This window comes from Felis catus, chromosome B2 (assembly GCF_018350175.1).
Source record: "Felis catus isolate Fca126 chromosome B2, F.catus_Fca126_mat1.0, whole genome shotgun sequence".
NCBI lineage: Eukaryota > Metazoa > Chordata > Mammalia > Carnivora > Felidae > Felis > Felis catus.
Window position 1 is genome coordinate 135,818,268 of NC_058372.1, and position 19,271 is coordinate 135,837,538.

The 19,271-nt window shown below is 45.9% G+C and overlaps 1 protein-coding gene across 1 annotated transcript in view; it reads left to right on the plus strand.

The window, feature by feature from the left end:
- The first annotated feature begins 3,981 nt into the window (after positions 1-3,981).
- AKAP12 (A-kinase anchoring protein 12) overlaps positions 3,982-19,271 on the plus strand; it is a 100,876-nt gene continuing 85,586 nt past the window's right edge. Inside the window, exon 1 of the mRNA XM_011282570.4 lies at positions 3,982-4,302. Coding sequence (XP_011280872.3) covers positions 4,141-4,302 — 162 coding nt within the window. The 5' untranslated portion in view covers positions 3,982-4,140. The remainder of the gene's footprint in view (positions 4,303-19,271) is intronic.

Below are 19,271 nucleotides of genomic sequence, written 5' to 3' on the forward strand. Positions count from 1 at the left end.
AGAATCCCAAGCAGGCTCCAGACTCTGAGCTGTCAGCACAGAGCCCTGCATGGGGCTCGACCCCATGAACCGTGAGATCATGACCTCAGCCCGGGTTGAACGCTTAACCGACTGAGCCACCCACGTGCCCCAAGAGTTTCCATGTTCTTTTTTTTTTTTTAATTTTTTTTTTAACGTTTATTTATTTTTGAGACAGAGAGAGACAGAGCATGAACAGGGGAGGGGCAGAGAGAGAGAGGGAGACACAGAATCTGAAACAGGCTCCAGGCTCTGAGCCGTCAGCACAGAGCCTGACGCGGGGCTCGAACTCACGGACCGTGAGATCATGACCTGAGCCGAAGTCGGACGCTTAACCGACCGAGCCACCCAGGCGCCCCAGAGTTCCCATGTTCTAAGCGAAGTTGCCTGAAGGCTTTGTAGCTAGAGAATGAATCTCTGGGGTAGAGTTAAGTGTTGGTTTTAAATTGTTATAATATTTGTAATTATTATTGCTTTTCCAAGGAGTTGTATTAACTCAGGTATAAAATGTTTCACGTTTGTGAATTCATTTAAAACATACTTGAAAATGTTTTGGTGTGTGCACCAGACACCCAGCTGTGGCTTTAAATTTTATGGGTAAATCTCGTGTGACCTGTCTTTCTGGAGAAGCGAGCGAGAAGCCTACGAGTTCAGCCTGCTGGACGGGCCACGTCTCTTTGTTTTGGAGAAATCTCGAGCTGTTTTTATGAGAGTATCAACTCTCACAGGGAAACGACTCAACGTCAGCTGTCCCATGGGGGAGGATGTGTGGGACACCTGCGTCCTGCTGTTTGGAGGAGAAACGGGCTGCTGGCGACAAATCGGGGTAACTGACAGCCTTGGCCCGAGAAGTGGAAAACTGAGAACAGCGGCCTTCCTCGCTGTCAGGGACACTCATCCAAGCAATTCTACAGGAGTCTCCGAAACCCGAGAAAAGAAAACTTTGGCGACTTGATTTAGAAGCTCCAGTGGGAAGCACAGTAACGGAGTGCAGTAACTCTGTGCTTGGCACCTACTAGGCACTCGATAAATATGTGTTGAAAAATAAAGGAGTGGTGTACCTGACTGGCTCCGTGGGTAGAGCATGTGGTTCTTGATCTCGGGGTTGTAAGTTCGAGCCCCAGGTGGGGTGTAGAAATTACTTAAAAACATAAAATCTTAAAAAAAAAGAAAGAAAGAAAGAAAGAAAGAAAGAAAGAAAGAAAGAAAGAAAGAAATGAACGCATCAGCTTCGTAATGTTCTGAATGGCATATCTTCTGTTCTGTTGAATGTTCTTTTATTTTTAATTTTTGAATGTTTATTTTTGAGAGAGACAGAGACAGAGACAGAGTGTGAGCAGGGGAGGGGCGGAGAGCGAGGGACACAGAGTCCAAAGCAGGCTCCAGGCTCTGAGCTGTCAGCACAGAGTCTGAGGTGGGGCTTGAACTCATGAACCAGGAGATCATGACCCGAGCCGAAGTCAGATGCTTAACTGGCTGAGCCACCTAGGTGCCCCTGAATGTTGTTTTTTTTGTTGTTTATTTATTTTTGGGAGAGCGCAAGTGGGGCAGGAGTAGAGAGAGGAGGACGGAGGATCTGAAGAGGGTTCTGAGCTGACAGGCTGACATCAGCGAGCCCGTGCGGGGCTTGAGCTCACAAACTGTGAGATCATGACCTGAGCTGAAGTTGGAGCTCAACCAACTGAGCCACCCAGGTACCCCTATTCTACTCAACATTCTAAATAACATATTCAGAAAGTTGGGACATGTCATTGCTAGGAATAATAAATAGCATAACTACTCTTCTTAACAAAAATAAGTCCATGGAGAGTAACTCCCCAGTTTACAAGCAGGGATGGAAAAGTTGAGAAACCAAAGGTGCTTGTGTGAATTTACAAAAGAGCCTGTTATTCTTAATACCTCCTTATCAGGGAGCTGTTTCAGGCAGATTAGGGAATACTAGAATGTGCGTATTTCTTAGAATAAGATTTTACTTAAAAAAAAAAATCAGACTGTGAGCGTGTTCATGACCTGGAAAATAAACATAAAGCAAGCATTTGCTAAACTGAGCAGACACTGGCCATGTCTTTCTCAGTATGTGGGTTTGTATACTGTTGGCTTGAAATCTTTGGCCTTGCAATCTTTATCTGAAAATTTAAAAGCCGGGAGATGTGAAAAGCTTTGTTAAGAAGTTCCCAAGAACGGAATAAGTATAATCTCACAGAATGGGACATTTGGATAGTGTTTGTACTACTTACTGATACATTTTTTTTACGCGCTGACGTTAGTCCTTCTCAGATAGGCTTTAACAGCATTCTTAGCCCTAACATCTTAGGTGAGGCCTAAATGCCACTTTTCACGAGCAACCCTGAGAGGAGAGAACACTTTCTACAGAAGGAGAGTGAAGTGTGGTACATAGGTTCGGTGCGGGAAGAGGCCTTGCTCTTGTGTCTGCCTGAAATGCCCAGCACCTGATTTAATTTCTCTGGGCCCACTTTTCCCCCACGCCATTGGTAAGACGAGAAAAATAGCACCTACCTCCTAGAGTTGTTGTAAGCATTAAATATGATTAGATATGCAAAGTGCTTTGAATGGTGCCTGGCACATAGTGAGTACTGCAATGTTTTCTAAGTGGTAAACATTTAAGTTGAAATGGTGGAAATGCTTAAAAATTCTGAAAACCCCACCATTTTGCAAATATATTGCTTCTTGCGGGATATATTCCAGAGAAAGTGGCCTTTAGGTCCTTCTTCAACTAAAGATGATAAATTGAGAAAAATTTTATGCCGGGTAATCGTATGCCATCATACTGCACCCCACAGTTAATCAGGCCCAAAATACTCTACTGCTGAACTAACCGCTTGCATCAATTCTCCACTAACTCGTACAAAATCTGGGTATAGGATATTCCTCTGGTATCTCGTGTTGACAACCCGAGTGTCTTCATTCCTCCAACTATTTGTGAAAACGAAGGCACTTAGTTGCCAGGTAAAACCGGCCCCATCACCTTCATGCTTACGTGCCAAATAATCCAGCTAAAGATTCGATTTCGTTCAAATAGGGCTTGGCTGCCTGCTACCTTCATATAACAAGCATTAGATCCAAGAGTATGACGGATAAGAATGCAAGCCACTTAGGCTGATCTTATTTAAAGCCTCTACCTATGGAGAGCTACCAACGGCAAAGGAACAGATCTACGTCGTCATGTCTCCGCATGGCGCGAGGGACAAGTGGCCTGTACCTCCAGCATCACGCCCTCAAAGAGAGGACAGGCTCATTTCCCGTCACCGTCTCCCTTTCCCGAATTCCCCAGGGAAGGAGGGCAGCCCGCGTTGCTGATGGCATCGCCTGACATCACTGGTTCCGGATGATAGGCGAGCGTGGGGCCGCCTGGCCCACCTCATCCGTGGCCTGACTGCATTAACCTCTCGGTTCCCAGCTCGGGCCACGTGAGGTGTCCTAATATGGTCAGACTCCGGAGAAGGCGAGGAGCGCTTGCCTTTCTCCTGCTACCGGGGAGGAGGCAGAACTAACGCTGGGAGGATAACGCTGTCTGCAGGAAAGCTACTGGGGACCGGGGTTCGCTTCTGGGCGAATGGAAAGTGGGCTGCAGCAGCAGCAGCAGCAGCAGCAGCAGCAGCAGCTCTGGTTCTCAATCACTTAATAAACCTCAGCAAACCCAATCGCCCCGGGGGGCTTTCTGCCCTCCCCTCCCCTCCTGCAACCGTGGGTCTTCCTCCCGTCCCCACTGAGCAATGGGAAGCGCCCAGGGGTCGGGGTGGGCTGCCCGCCTGGACCTGGGCTCGAGGCTCGGGCTACGCCTCGGGTCCTACAGCCTGGGGGGAGATGCTGCTGCAAGGCGTGTCTGGGGCTGTGCTCATGTGATGAAGCGAGGGAAAAACAAGGGGGAGGAGGAGGAGGAGGCAAAGAGGTGGCTTTTTTTTTTTTTTTTTTTTCTTTTAAGGAGTTTGCCGCGAGCGCGTCTCGTTCATTCGCAGTCTGGGCGCGTTCGGAGGAGGACGGCGGGAGAGGAAGGCGTTCTTGGGACCTCGCGGGCTCACGGCTTCTCGCTCTTCTCCGCGTCGCTGCGATCTGGGGAAGGTGTAACCGGGCAGCCAGGCGCGGGAGAACCGCAGGAGAGCCATGGGTGCCGGGAGCTCCACGGAGCAGCGGAGCCCGGAGCAGCCGGAGGCGGGGAGCGCGACGCCGGCCGAGCCCGAGCCCAGCGCCGGCGGCCTTGCGGCGGAGGAGGCTCCCGGCGCGCAGGGGGATCCGGCCATCGCCGCCGCCGACCCCGCCACCAAGGTACGGGCGCGCCGGCCCACCTGCCCGGGGGTGGGGGGTGAGGGGTGGAGGGTGGTCCCTCTGATTTCCGCCTGCGAGAACTTCCCGGCCCGTCCAGCCCATTTGCAAACTCGGGAGCACGCACCCCTCTTTCTAGCTTTCCGGGGTCTCTTGCGCCGGGGGTGGGACCAGAGCAGCAGCGAGCGCGGCGGGCTTGCATCTTTGTCGTGGGTCCCCGGAGGAGGCGACTGCGCCTTCCGCAGTAATAAAATCCGCCCCCCGCCCCTCGCTAACCGAGCCTTTCTCCGCACTCTTCCGGTGGGAGAGACCCAGCCCGAGACGCACGAGCTGCGTGGGGGAGTCCGGGGGGGAGGGGGAAGTGACCTATCGACCGAGGGTCCTGGGCCCCCCCGCCCCTCTTTCTCCCGGATGCGGAAAGTCAACTGTGGTCGGGCCGGGACCCGTGTCGCAGCCGGGCGGACCAGCCACCCGTGGGTTCCCCGCCGCGTATGGTCCTTGGCACCAGCTGTGCCTGGAGCGGCCCGGGTTTGGTACCCAGTCTTGCTGCCGCAGCGCTCGCGCAGACACCGCCTTCCTGATGCAGAGAAAGCCTGGGGTGTAGCTCGCTCCGAGCCAAAGAAAACCTGGGTAGACGCTGCACTTCCAAAACGAATGACAGGTTTCGCAGACAAGGCAGCGTCGTCCTTTTCGCCCAGTTCATTGCCCGTGGACTCAATTGGATAAACAAATACTGGGGGAGAAGTGAGAACTTCTCAAAGGATGCGGTCAGAGGCGTAAGCGAGCATTCATTCCTTGCACTCATGTCTGTGAAGGCAGTGCTGAACCTCCTGGAAATTTTGTATTTTATAGCCTTAAGTCACGAAGGCTGAAATATTTACTCTTGGCGGCTACAGCCGCCAGTACGTTGGCTTGTTCGGGTAGTTGTATTTTGTTTTTATTACATAATCTATTTTCCAGCAAATGCGTTCATTAGCAAGGCGGCACCTAACCTGTCCTGTGATATCTTATGGAACGATGGTGGATAATCGTATTTAATACTAAAAAAAAAAAAAAAAAAAAAAAAAAAAAAAAAAAAGAGGACATACTATGTGTTGTATCTGAGGATATAGGATATGAGGACCTTTAAGAGTTATCAGGAAGTGTAGATGTTTACAGTGTGAAAAACAACCTCCCGCCCTGAAATCTAGGTAAATTTCTCTCAACTGTGATGTCATCGTTGTGACCTCTTTAGCTGTCCTAGTCTAGTTTGGGCTGAGAGAGTGCTCTTAATTAGATTACCCCTAGCGTTTAACTTGTAACTACTTGTAAAACCGGTGGTCCCTAGAGCTGTAGGTGGTACCAAGTACCAATTGCCTGGAATATCGAATTTTCTAAGAGGTGCCTAAGCTTTAGGCTTGAGTCAGGTACTATCCTATTGAGATCTGACTCTCATTTTAATACTCACGGTGCATCACCTTTTGATGCCGACTACATGAGCAGTATTTAGAGTCCCGTAATGAAAGTAGTTTTAAGCTGTAATTACTAAAAGCTTGCAATTGGGGACGTTTTTCCCTCGGTTTTTACTGCTTCAGGTTATCTTAACAGTTCATGCTGAAATGGGATACCTAATCTGTTAAATAAATCTGGTAAACTTGAATTCGTTCATTTAAGAACTATTCCTTTGGCTCTCTTTGTGTCCTTCCGTAATCCTATCCACCCTCTTTCCTAGTCACCACCGTCTTGAAGCAGCCAAGCCACCTCCTTTAAAAAAAATTACTTAAATAACGTCTAGAATATCATTGAACTCTTTGGCATCCTGCCCAGTTATCAATTTGGAGACAAATCAATACACTTACATGTCTCCTTGGAAAATGGTGTCGTTTTTCATTTCAGCTAGCAAAAATTTATTACTCAGGTTTTGAAAACCTGTCTTTTCGAAAGGACTCCCTAATTAAGAATGACTCAGCACGGAGCTCTTGCCTCCCCTCTTTGCCCTGTTAAACCCTAGTTGCTGACCTTCGAGTAATCCTATGTGCCATGCCAGGCTCCTGTAGCACCCTTCTTCCAGCAGTTCCCACATTTGTAGGTTTAGTGACTTGACTAAGTGTTCTCCTGGCTGTTGTAAATGCTCCACGGGACAGGGACCGTATGTGTGTTTTTGCTCAAGTGTCCCCCCCCCCCCCATGTGTGACATGCTGCCTGGCGTGTAGGATGTACTGGCTCCCTGGTTTTGATTGGATGCTACTTTTTCTACAATTTAACCTTGGACCATCTCATTGTCGTGATCTGCCTCTTGTATCAGTGACTAAACCACAGGTTGTTCATAGACCAAGTGACTGTTTTGGCAAAAACTCTTTGGGGTCTTTGGTTTCTATTTCTCTAGAAATAAAGTGACTTGTTCGCATTGCAATTTCAAATTGTCTTTAATTGCAAGTGCACAAAATATTGTGAATGCAAGGGGCTCAAGTGAGACCACTTCCTGGGTTGAATTAGTTATGAATACATCTTGAGCTTTCTTGATTGCGTGTGTGGACATTTGGGGGTTTAGACTAATACAACCCCCCCTTCCCTGTTAGGATGCTGATCACAAATTAAAGGCCATTTACAGATTTTTTTTTTCCATCTCAGTGATGTTTATATGACATGCATGCTGCCTATTTAGCAGTCCAGTTTACTTTCTCTTTTTTTGTGGTTAATTTTAGTCATCAGCCATTTACTGAGTAAGTGCTTCTTAGAAGACATTACACTAATTGAATATCACTCCTATCAGGTCAAATGGAGTGTTAAAACTTGATTACTCAACCCTAACATTTAGGTGCACTGAAGCACAAGTCCTGGGTTTATCTGGTATATTTCAATAAAATGGAATCTTTTCAATCTTTTACAATCTTATATATGTAAATTCTGGGGGGAATTGGCTTGATCAATTATTTATCAGTTTTAATTTTGAGACTTGCCCATTTTGGCCACTGCAGGGGCAGGAATTTCAGACTACCCCAATGCAGTTAGTAAATGAAGCCTCATATTCCTCAATCATCTATTTTTATTTTTTTTTTAATATTTTTTTAAAAAGTTTGTTTATTTTGAGAGAGAGCAAGCAGGGGAGGAGTAGAGAGAGGGAGAGAGAAATAATTCTAAGCAGGCTCCGCACTGTCAGTGCAGAGCCTGATGCAGGGCTTGAACTCATGAACTGTGAGATCATGACCTGAGCCGGAGAGATCAAGAGTCGCTTAACCGACGGAGCCACCCAGCAGCCCCAATCATCTGTTTTTATTTTTATTATTTTTTTTTAATAGGGGAGGACTTTAAGTGTAAGGATCTGTTCACAATTTTTTTTTTTTTAAGTTTATTTTTGAGAGACAACGCTTGTGCTTGTGTGTGAATGTGGGAGGGGCAGAGAGAGGGAGAGAGAGAATCCCAGGAGGGCTCTGCACTGTCCATGCAAAGCCCAGGTGGGGTTCAGACTCAAAAAAGGTGAGATCATGACCTATGCTGAAGTCGGGCGCTTAACTGACTGAGCCACCCAGGCGCTCCAATCATCTGCTTTTTAAAAGTTTGTCTTTGAAAGAGTATTTTTTTATTCAGGTGTTAATGTAGACATGACATTTACTTAAAGTTTCTGGGAAATCTTGAAAAATTTTTTTTTTTTGAGCAGCAGGCAAAAATTTATTAGAGTATAAGATCAGAAAGGAAAAACAGTAGGAAAGCTCTCTTTGCAGAGAGGGGACGTTCGAAAGTGAATGCCTCTAAATCTTGATTTCTTGAGCCAAGCGAAGTTTGGACAATTATAATTCTCCGAATTATCCTTCTTGTATTTCCTGCTCAAGCAATGACTTCAGAGCTGGAAACGGAGCAGTGGTCAGTTGCAACGGTGAGGCCAGTGTCCCTGGCAGATGAGACTCTTCACTCCTTCTGGTTGTGTTTCCATTTGGTTACAAGAGCTGTGAATCACCAGAACATAAAGATGTACTCAAATAGAAGACTCCATTGTCTGATTGGTAGATTTAAGGATGTCTTTGCCCTCCGAGCATGAGAGCACACAATTGAGTCGGCCAGCTGCATTTCTTAATTCTTCCCAGCCTGAGGTAGGATGCTTTCTCCCACTTGCCTTCTGTTTACAAAATGGGAACTGAGGAAGAAAATGACCTTACTGTGATGATGTCACCAGTTTTAAAATCAAAGGGCCAGAATTTAGAATGACTAGGAGAGAATTATGTGTTAACAGAGTGGTGGTTTGTGAATACAGGCTACCTGTGTGCCTATGGATTTCTCCCAGATTCCAAGAGGTACTACTTTTGAGTAGAGCACAGATGTGGGTGTGAGGACAATCGCTTAGGATAGGTAGCCTGTGGGGACCGCCATGCCAACCCTTCAATCCCTACTAGCCTTGTAGCCTAGTGGATGTGTGAGATCAGTGGAGATTTCCTCCTGAAATAGTTCCTTCTATGATGAACAGGCCTCAGACAGTGTATGCTTTTGAGTCCACTTTGGGTCAGCTAGCCTCTGCCTCAGATCCCTTTAAAGCGAATAAGGGGGAGCCTGGGTGGCGCAGCCGGTTAAGCATCCGACTTCAGCCAGGTCACGATCTCGCGGTCCGTGGGTTCGAGCCCCGCGTCGGGCTCTGGGCTGATGGCTCAGAGCCTGGAGCCTGTTTCCGATTCTGGGTCTCCCTCTCTTTCTCTGCCCCTCCCCCGTTCATGCTCTGTCTCTCTCTGTCCCAAAAATAAATAAATGTTGAAAAAAAAATTTTTAAAGCGAATAAGGATTATTCTCATTTGGTATTTTATAGGATAATTGATAAAACAAAATGTTATGCTTTATTTTTAAATTTTTTTTTAATGCTTTATTTATTTTTGAGAGAGAGAGAGTATGAGCTGGGCAGGGGCAGAGAGAGAGGGAGACAGAATCCACAAAGCAGACTCTAGGCTCTGATCTGTCAGCACAGAGCCCGACATGGGGCTTGAACCTGTGAACCACGAGATCATGACCTGAGCCGAAGTCGGATACTTCACCAACTGAGCCGCCCAGGCACCCGTAAAATGTTTTGCTTTAAAAAGGTATTATGAACTGCTCGCTTTGGTAGCACATATACTAAAAAGGTATTATGAAATTGTTTCTTTTTCTCCATCAGCTTTAACTCACTGTTCTAGAATACCACTGAAAGGCAAACCAAGCTCAGTGGTGCACATCCTTGGCCTCTGTGATTCTGTGTGCGACAGTCTATTCGGGAAGTAAGAAATTCAGATTTATAGCACTGAGAAAAATTTATCAGTGCTTTTATCTCATGAAAAAAACAAAGCTAAAATATCCTTGAACCCAACACTCCATTGTCTTACACCTGAAAAAATTATAATTTAGAATGTTTTATTTTAAAATAATAGGAAATATGAAAAAAGCTGAGTTTGGAAGGGAGAAGCACTATATATTATAAATGTGCAAGCTTATTTAAGAGAAATCTTAAAAATCTATAATATTTATTTGACTTGTCTATTTAGATTTTGGGTTATTTTCTTGCTAATTAGCACTTTTTTAGAGACCCTAAGGGTAGGGTTTTGTATGGTCAGTGTTTTGTTTCCAACTCGAAAAAGGATTAGGGGAAGATGTTAATAATCTGTAATAATTTCAATTATCCATACATTCATATTACTTATGAATAATTGAGTTATTTAAAACTGACTATAATCTGACATTCTTAAATCATAACATCTTCATGAGATCAGAAGTCCTTGTTTAGTCTTATTGAAATGATTTTTATTTAAAATCATTGCATAATAGGATTTATGTTTAATTTATTTAAGATTTTTTTTTTTTTTAAGTCACGTCTACACCCAACGTGGGGCCCGCACTCACAATCCCGAGATCAAGAGTCCCGCGTTCTCCCTGAGCTATCTGGGAGCCCCTGATGTTTATTTTTCTAAAAATGTTAATGGTTGAGAACTTGGATTTGTAGAGTTTGGTGAAAAGTAAGTCTCTTGTCACCTCCCAGCCACCAAGCATTCACTGTGGATAGTTTGAAACCAAAGTTGGTGGTTTCTTGCATGTTCTTTCAGAAGCTTTATGCATGTAGAGTATATAAATAAGAACAGGTCCATTATTTTTTAAGTAATCTCTACACGATGTGGGGCTTGAGCGCAAGACCCTGAGATCAAATCGTCTGTTCTTTTTTTTTTTTTTTTTAACTTTTTAATGTCTTATTTTTCATTAAAAAATTTTTAAATGTTTATTTTTGAGAGAGACAGTGTGAGCAGGGAGGGGCAGAGAGAGAGGGGGACACAGAATCCAAAGCAGTCTCCAGGCTCTGAGCTGTCAGCACAGAGCCTGACATGGGGCTCAAAATCATGGAGTGAGATCATGACCTGAGCCGAAGTTGGACACTTAACTGACTCAGCCATCCAGGCACCCCTCATGTTTATTTTTAAGAGAGAGAGACTGAGCACGAGTAAGGGGGGGGGGGGACACACAGAATCCGAAGCACGCTCCAGGCTCTGAGCTGTCGGCACAGACCCCGACACAGGGCCTGAACCCACAAACCATGAGATCATGACCTGAACCAAAATCAAGAGTCGGATGCTGAACTCATTGGACTGAGCCACCCAGGTGCCCCTTAACCCCCCACCCCCATTCTTATTTATGGCTACATAAATTTTCCCTTTATGAGTTAAAGTGCAGTAAAAGTTTAACCAGTCCCCTGTGTTTACATTGACATTTTCCTAGTCTTTTGCTCTGTTAAATTGACACAGGGAATATCCTAGCTCTGATATCTTTGTATGTGTGCAAATGTGTCTCTAGGATAGATTTCTGGAGGTGGAATTGCTTGCTCAGAGCATTTATGTGCATTTAAAATTTAGATAGCCCTTGCTAAATTTACCTTCCAGGGAGACACTCTGTATCCCCACTCTGAAGATCACGAGTTTTTGGATGATTTGCCTCAGTGCAGGGCAGATTTGCTAATATTTGCTACTCTGCACCCAAGTTGGCACTTGAGTTTCCTCGATGTGTTTTTAATTACGTATATCAGCCATATGCTTTTCCTCTCCATGCCACCCGATCACGAACCAGACTGGTTTCCAGAACATTAAAGGCTTATGGTTCATTTTACTGTTAATTTTTAAAGACTCCCCCACCCCACCTCAAAGTTATTCAAAATAAGGAAAAGCAAGTTTAAGAGTAAAAAGTGGGGCGCCTGGGTGGCTCGGTCAGATGAGTGTCCGACTTCGGTTCAGGTCATGATCATGATCTCAGAGTCTGTGGGTTCGAGCCCCGCGTCAGGCTCTGTGCTGACAGCTCAGAGCCTGGAGCCTGCTTCGGATTCTGTGTCTCCCGCTCTCTCTCTCTCTGCCCCTCCCCCTCGAAAAAGGAATAAACGTTAAAAAAAAAAAGTAAAAAAGTGGCCGAAGTACTGCTTGTGTTTACTCATTTTTTCCCAAATTCGTAAACAGTCTTAATTTTATTTACTTGGACAGTGATCTACTTCTTTAGCAATCGTAAAATTTCTCCCCTGGGAACAATCTAAAGTCATCTAGTTGCCAGAAATTTCTTCATACTTCTGATCCATGAAATGTTGGAACCTGGGACTGGGGGGCGGCAGAATTCCACTCCTGGGAAAACAATAGACTGAAGACCCCCGCCCCGGTTCTGTTCTCATTCCCATCACAAGCTATAGCCTTCCTCTGTTAACTGGAATAAATGTGATTCCCCAGAAAAAAGATAGGTGCTCAAAGCACAGAAACTACAAGGTCTTTCCCAGACCATGTTAGATTTTTCTTAATACACAGATTCATGAGAGTTGAAAGGTTTTTGTCTTCCAGGCAGCTTGTCTGTGATGTTTTTAAAATTTTTTTTTCAACGTTTATTTATTTTTGGGACAGAGAGAGACAGAGCGTGAACAGGGGAGGGGCAGAGAGAGAGGGAGACACAGAATCGGAAACAGGCTCCAGGCTCTGAGCCATCAGCCCAGAGCCCGACGCGGGGCTGGAACTCACGGACCGCGACATCGTGACCTGGCTGAAGTCGGACGCTTAACCAACTGCGCCACCCAGGCGCCCCTGTGATGTTTTTTAAAAAGCAGGGTGGGTGGGGCGCCTGGATGGCTCAGTCGGTTAAGCGCCCGACTTCAGCTCAGGTCGTGATCTTGCCGCTCATGAGCTCGAGCCCCGCATCAGGCTCCGAGCCTGGAGCCTGGTTAATATTCTGTTTCGCTCTCTCTCCTCCCCTCCCCTGCTCATGCTCTGTGTCTCTCTCAAAAATAAATAAACATTAAAAAAAAAATTTTTTTTTTTAAAGTAGGGTGGAGTATGGACATCCTTGTGGTTTCATTCTGCCTAACTTTAATTCCGGTTTTAGTAAATGCCAACTTACTAAATGTCAAAGTGTTTGATTTGTAAATGAGACAAGCTAGAATTTAAGAAGGGGAGGATTATTGCCACTTATTGGCTGATCTTCTGTTTGTTATGTGCAGACATTGTGAACCGGGTTGCACAATTGAGTAACCTGGTAGCTTTCACATCCTAGACACATTGAATCAGAATCCTGGGCAACTGAAAGGTCAGGTAATCAGCACCTTAATGCTCACCAGGTATTCTGATTTGCCTGCTGTGGCTGGCATTGCCTTAAGGAAGGAGGTACAGGCGATAGGGGCCCACAGAGGGCCAGGGAGAAGTGGTCCAGGCCAAGATGACAGCAGAGACTGACCGAGGTTAGAGCCCGTGTGGGTGGGAGGGAGCGTTTCAGATGATGTTGGAAGAGCCGGTATTCCGCCCCTCACATTTTCAGGAGAAAATAAAGGGAAATATTCCTCCTACATAATTCTGTCCTTGATTCTACTGCGTTGAGAAGAAGTGTGCTGCCAGCAGAGGCTTTTCTAAATGGAATGTGCTATGCAGGATAAATACATGTTGAATTCCATGCCGTTATCCTTTCTGAGCAAGGAGGAGCCTCTTGTCAATGTTCATTTTCATTTCCACCCGGAGCCTCTTAAACCTCTTCCCTCATTTGTCAATTTTAAAACCTCTGCCGTGCCGGGTAAGTGGAAGGGAGCTGAGGGCTGAGTTTATGGTATTCAGCTGGTGCAGAAATCCTTGAAGAAATCTTAAAACCTGACCAAGTCGTTGATGATCAGAATAGGGTTCTGGCCTTGCTCATCATGTGACTGCTCGGTCTTGATTCCATAAACATGCCTTTACTCTCTGTTCTACTCCAGGCACGGTGCCAGGACTGGGGATGGAAAGAAAGAACCCCAAGAGCTCAGGACTAAGAAAGTCACAAGCTTTCCTTTCCACTCCGTGCTAGAAATGAATTGTTTTATGTCTGGAGGGAGAGATCCAAATTTATTTGCCATACTGGTTACCTCTTGTTTCCAGGACTACTGATTAAATAGTCACTTCTGTTTAAAACTCGAGTTTCCCCACATATGCACAAATCTGTTGCTTACTGATTTCTTTTTTCTTAAAAGGAATTTCCTGCTGTCTTTATTCGTATTATAGTAACTTAAAAGCATTAAGGGAGTGGCTAAAAATGTAATCAGTTACAATAGCTAGCCTGTGGTTTACATTTTACATCTCAAGTGTTACCTGTAGAGGCCGCTTTTAGACAACAAACTTGAGCAGTGGAAACTTGATCGAGGCACAAGGGCCCACAGGGACCACCAGGCTGGATACAGACAGGCCCACCAGGCGACCCACCTCAAAATATCCATGGGCTCTAACTGACCGGTGGGGCTACTTACAAGCGGGCACAGTTACCAAAAAAGGGAAAATTCCACACATCCCCAAACCTCCTCACCTTCCTCCTTTAAATACAGCCATCACCCACTGCCTTGTTGCAGACCATCTCCCCTTTGCTCTCCTGCCCGCCGCTCCCCTGCAGTGTATTTAATAAACTTCCGACTTCGGCTCAGGCCACGATCTCCAGGTCTGTGAGTTCCAGCCCCACGTCGGGCTCTGTGCTGACAGTTCAGAGCCTGGAGCCTGCTTCGGCTTCTGTGTTTCCCTCTCTCTCTGCCCCTCCCCACTCACACTCCCTCTTTCTCACTCTCTCCCAAAAAGAAATAAACATTAAAAAAAAAATTTTTTTTAAACAAACTCCTATCTCCTTTGTTCTGCCTTGGTGAATCCTTTCACCTTCCCGTGCCACCGGCTTCCACCCATTGGTTGCCCCACATTTGGGGGTCCCCATCGACACACCAGGGACACCACATTACCCTGGTCTGCCATGGCAATGGTGAGTTCATACGTACGTAAATATAAAAAAGTGGGAAGCAGACGTTACGTTCTAAGCTTAATTTTTCTTGGTGTGTAATAACTTGCATTAAAAATAGTCAAGTGTAGGGGTGCCTTGGTGGCTCAGTCGGTTGAGCGTCCAACTTTGGCTCAGGTCACGATCTCCCAGTCTGTGAGTTTGAGCCCCATGTCAGGCTCTGTGCTGACAGCTCGGAGCCTGGAGCCTGCTTTGGGTTCTGTGTCTCCCTCTCTGCCCTCCCTCACTCGCACTCTGTCTCTTTCCCAAAAATAAACATTAAAAAAAGTGGGTGTTCCATAACCACTTACCAGGTGAGAGGAATTGGTCCAGATGCTTTGAGAAACGGAGAGATGAGAACACTCAGCTTTATCTGAGTACCTCATAGTCTGAGTGAGGGCAGAGGGTCCCTGTAGGAAACACTCCACAAAAACGGTTCAACTAAATTGGATAGAAAATAGAAGAATTGCCATTACTTGGTACACGTCTTCTCAGTGAATTGTCCAGATAGCTGCCGTAGGGAGAAAACGTTTTGGAAAGTGTTGCAGGTGCATGAGGCCATGAGTTGGGAGGCCAGAGGGACCAGCAGATAAAGGAGCTGCATGCTTGTAAGGGGCAGATGGGAGGAGCAGGCTGCATAGAGCTTGTTGGGGATGCTGCACAGGCAGCGGAGAGCCAGGGAGGGCCGCTCGTGAAGAACGAACCGAAGATGCAGGTGCCACGTGAATGGGTGGATGGGAGGGTGGGGGGCGGGTGGGGAATGAGGCCAGAAAGGGTGTTGGGGGAAGGTGGTGCCAGATAACATTTGCACGATCTGGTGATGTAGCAGAAACTCAGGACCCAGTGGGGATTGGGTGCAGGGCATAGGTTTGCATGCGGGCGGCCCACAGTACCCGAGCGGTCAAAACTTGGCCTGCAGAGTACGTGGGACAGGCAACGTTCCCCTCATAGTGTAGGCTGCAGTTCATTGTCTATCGCTGTAAATGTACCCTGCCAAGCCACGGTTTATGCTGCAGAGAGGATCTTTGGAAGGGAGAACATCACTTGGTAGTAACAACTTGGGACTTGTGAAAAAGAAGTTTGCAGCAGACTTTATAGGTCATGGCAGAGGACTCCCATGAGACCAATACCATTTCTGTAACAGCCATCCCTGTCAGAGCAGAGACCATGGCATTGGGTGCAATCCAGGATCACTGGGTGGTGCAGGTGGGAGGCGTAGGGGAAGGCCAAGTATAAGCAACTTAGGGTCGTGGCTGTGGACAAAGTGGAAACGAGTGAATATTAATAGAAATCTAGGTAGAACAGATGCGAGTGGGTTGAACAGCTATCGGACCCACTGCTGTGTACAGCAGGGACTTCTACCCCAGCGCATCGGGTCCGCCTACAATGAAAGCCTCTGATGGTTGACTCACGTTCCTTCCACTTGTAGGCAAGGAATCTAGGTAACGTGGAATGTTTACCTTTCTTTCAAAGAAGACCCTTCTTTGTGATTTTTTCCGTCTCCACTGCCTGCCCTCTGTTTCGTTCAGGGGACGATTTATGGTTCGCCATTTTTCGTGTCTGAGCACATGACTTTATACTGAATTGAGCCATTACACACCATGGGCTTGGTCTGCAGCAAGGATCAATTTTCTATCATCATTCCCTGATATTGACCATTTTAATTTAAAACCTGTTTTTTAAAGACATTTTTTAAGACCTTGCACCCCTGATAGATTTCCTGACTCCATAAAATATATATTGTTATGATGCATAAAATAGGATTATTGATGTCTCTAATGGCTTCTAATCTTTTTTTTTTTTTTTTTTTTTTACATTTTCAGTGCTGGGTGATAATTTTTCACTAAGTTAGCAAACCGTAGAATGCGTCTTAAGAAACTTTGGTTTGAGGGGTGCCTGGGTGGCTCCAGTCAGTTGAGTGTCCGACTTCAGCTCAGATCATGATCTCGCGGTTTGGGAGTTCGCGCCCCGCGTCGGGCTCTGTGCTGACATCTCAGCCTGGAGCCTGCTTGGATTCTGTGTCTCCCTCTCTTTCTCTTTCTCTCTCTCTGCCCCTCCCCTGCCTGTGCTCTGTCTCTCTCTGTCTCTCAAAAAGAAAGAAAGAGAGAGAGAGAGAAAGAAACAAACTTCGGTTTGAAGTCATCCTTCATTTGGATAACAGTTTTACTCCATACCCATAACAAATTGCAGGCTGTGCAAAGTTCAGCCTTAGATGTGGTCTATCTGCTTTGCATTTAAAGTCGATGTACAGTACACTGTAGTACATTGGAGGGCCGGGGTGGAGATAGGTTTGTTTGTCAACTATAGGAAGTTGCTAAGAATCAGCCAGGCTCTCTATGATGAATTTTTCTTCATTATTTTAGAAATGACATGTTTAATATTCAGACATGAGCTTCCCTCTCTGTCTTTCTCTCTCTAGTTCTTATTTGAATTCCAGTTAACAGAGTGTCGTTAGTTTCAGGTGTATGATTCAGTGACTCGGCACTTAGACATGAATTTCGGACTCCTGTAGTGTTCATCTAAATATTTAAAGGGAAATTTTTGTTCTTGAGCTCTGTTTTCCATGAAGAAAGTTAGTGAAAACCAGTAGAAAATGTCACCACTGATGTTTACTAAATCAGTCTTGATTATTACCATCTTTTCCCCAATCCTGACAAAAGTCAGTGTGTAAAATTTGAAGAGAAAGTAGTTGACAGGACTGGGGGCAGATCCCCAGCTGATCTGGTTTTGTAGCTGATATTTTTTCTTTGTAAAACTTTCAAGAGTTTAAGTTAACTTTAAACGCAGTTCGATGGCAGTTTTAGGTCTCTCAGTTACGATATAGAAAGCTGGTTTGCTTTGATTAAAACGAAGGTCGGTTATTCTTTTCACACTAATTAAAGACATACTAGATCTTTTGAATGCTCAGAAGGTTTTTGTCCTATATGCAGAGTCTGTGGTGACCAAAGAGGACGTATAGTGTTATCTAGAGAGCGAGATTTCAAGTCCCTTTTGGAACTGTGCCTGATAAACAGTCCTCCAGGAGAGGAAGGAATGCAAAGAATGCTTAAGTATTCAGGGAACTAGGTCATGGTTTAAAGTATTACATTTGTCAGAGAAAGTTTCTCAAGCCGTCCCTATGATCCTTGGCTCCTTGCTTCGTCCTTACCCAGTGTGCTTTAGTCTTCCGGCAAATTAAGTGGCTGGATTCACTTCTCAGCCTCTAGGAGGGCTGGTCTAGAAGGAGCAGACCACCCTGCAACACCAAAACAAAGGTAAGGCTCTAGGTTAGTGACTGGGAAGCCATAGATGTGATTAAGTGGGTTTTACTGATTTTTTTCCTTAATTGCATGATCTCAGACTCAAAATTTTTATTTAAAGAGTATGTATGCAAGCGATAATAGGCTATGCATAGGTATATTTACAAAGAAAGGGAAGATCAGAGAGTTCCTTTTAAGTGAACAGGGGTTGGGGGGGGGAGGGTCTTTCTTTGCAGTGGGTGTTAAGCACCTCAGGGGACCAGCCCGGTTGCCTGCAACTACATATGGCCACAGTGCCCACAGTTTATTGTGGACTTAAGCTCATGGAAACCGTACTGTAGCTGAGGGTTGGACAAGGGGGACGGCCGTGACAGGTCTGGAGGCACGGACTGAGGTACCAGGAAGGGGGACACAGAGGATGCAACGCACGGAGTGTCCCCACGAAATTCATGTGCGGAAACCGGAACGCTCAGTGTGATGGTATTAAGAGACGGGGCCTTGGGGAGGTGATGGGTCATGAAGGTGAGCCATCGTGGAGCCATTGTGATCGTGTTAGTTACCTCACAAGAAGAGGCAGGTGGGTGGCTTTCTCGCTCCCTGCCACGTGAGAATAGGATGAGGAGACAGCCCTCTCAGCGGGACCCAGATTGGCCCCCCACCTTCACCTTGGACTCCCTGCCTCCGGGACTGTGTGAAAAATACACATTGGTTGTCTAAGCCCCGGTCGTTTGTCATAGCAGCCCGAGCCAGGATCGAGGAAATAGAACCTATGGTGAATTGTTGAAGAACGGAGACCCTTCAGAGGGGGCAAGAACGTTGAAAAATAGTACAATAAAAATAAAAATTGAAAAGTGATGAAATGGGGCCGCCTACTCTTCCTTAACTGCAGGACTTGGCCGCATCTTTAGTATGTTGGTAATTATTAATTACGCCTCTCCAAAAGGGGACACATAGTAGGCCTCTTTATGCAAACGCAGTTGAAAAAAGCTGGGCAGGAGAAGAGAGCGTAGCTGGAAGAGGGGTTGAGGAGAGCCCAGGGAGGCACTTGAGGCCCTGCTGCGGAGAACATTGAATTCTGGGTGCGGCGTCTGCATTTATTGTGGTGGGTAGTGTGGAGCCAATAATTAGTTGGGATCTACGTCTGCATCTGTTAGCATGTAGACGAGGACTGCAAATTTAATAGTTATTCCTAGTCTGAGACTGAGACAATAATTCTAACATATTAGGGAAATGTGTTCTTTTTTGGTGGGGGGGCACAGGAAGGATGGGTTTTCGTTTCATTCATGTAAAAATGATGGTATTTTTTTATATATTAAAAAAAATTCTTTTTAAACATTTATTCTTGAGAGACAGAGCACGAGTGGGGGAGGGGCAGAGAGAGGAGGCAACACAAAATCCGAAAGAGGCTCCAGGCTCTGAGCGGTCAGCGCAGAGCCCGAGGCAGGGCTTGAACCCCTCAACCGTGAGATCATGACTTGAGCCAAAGTCGGACGCTCAACCAGCTGACTGAGCCACCCA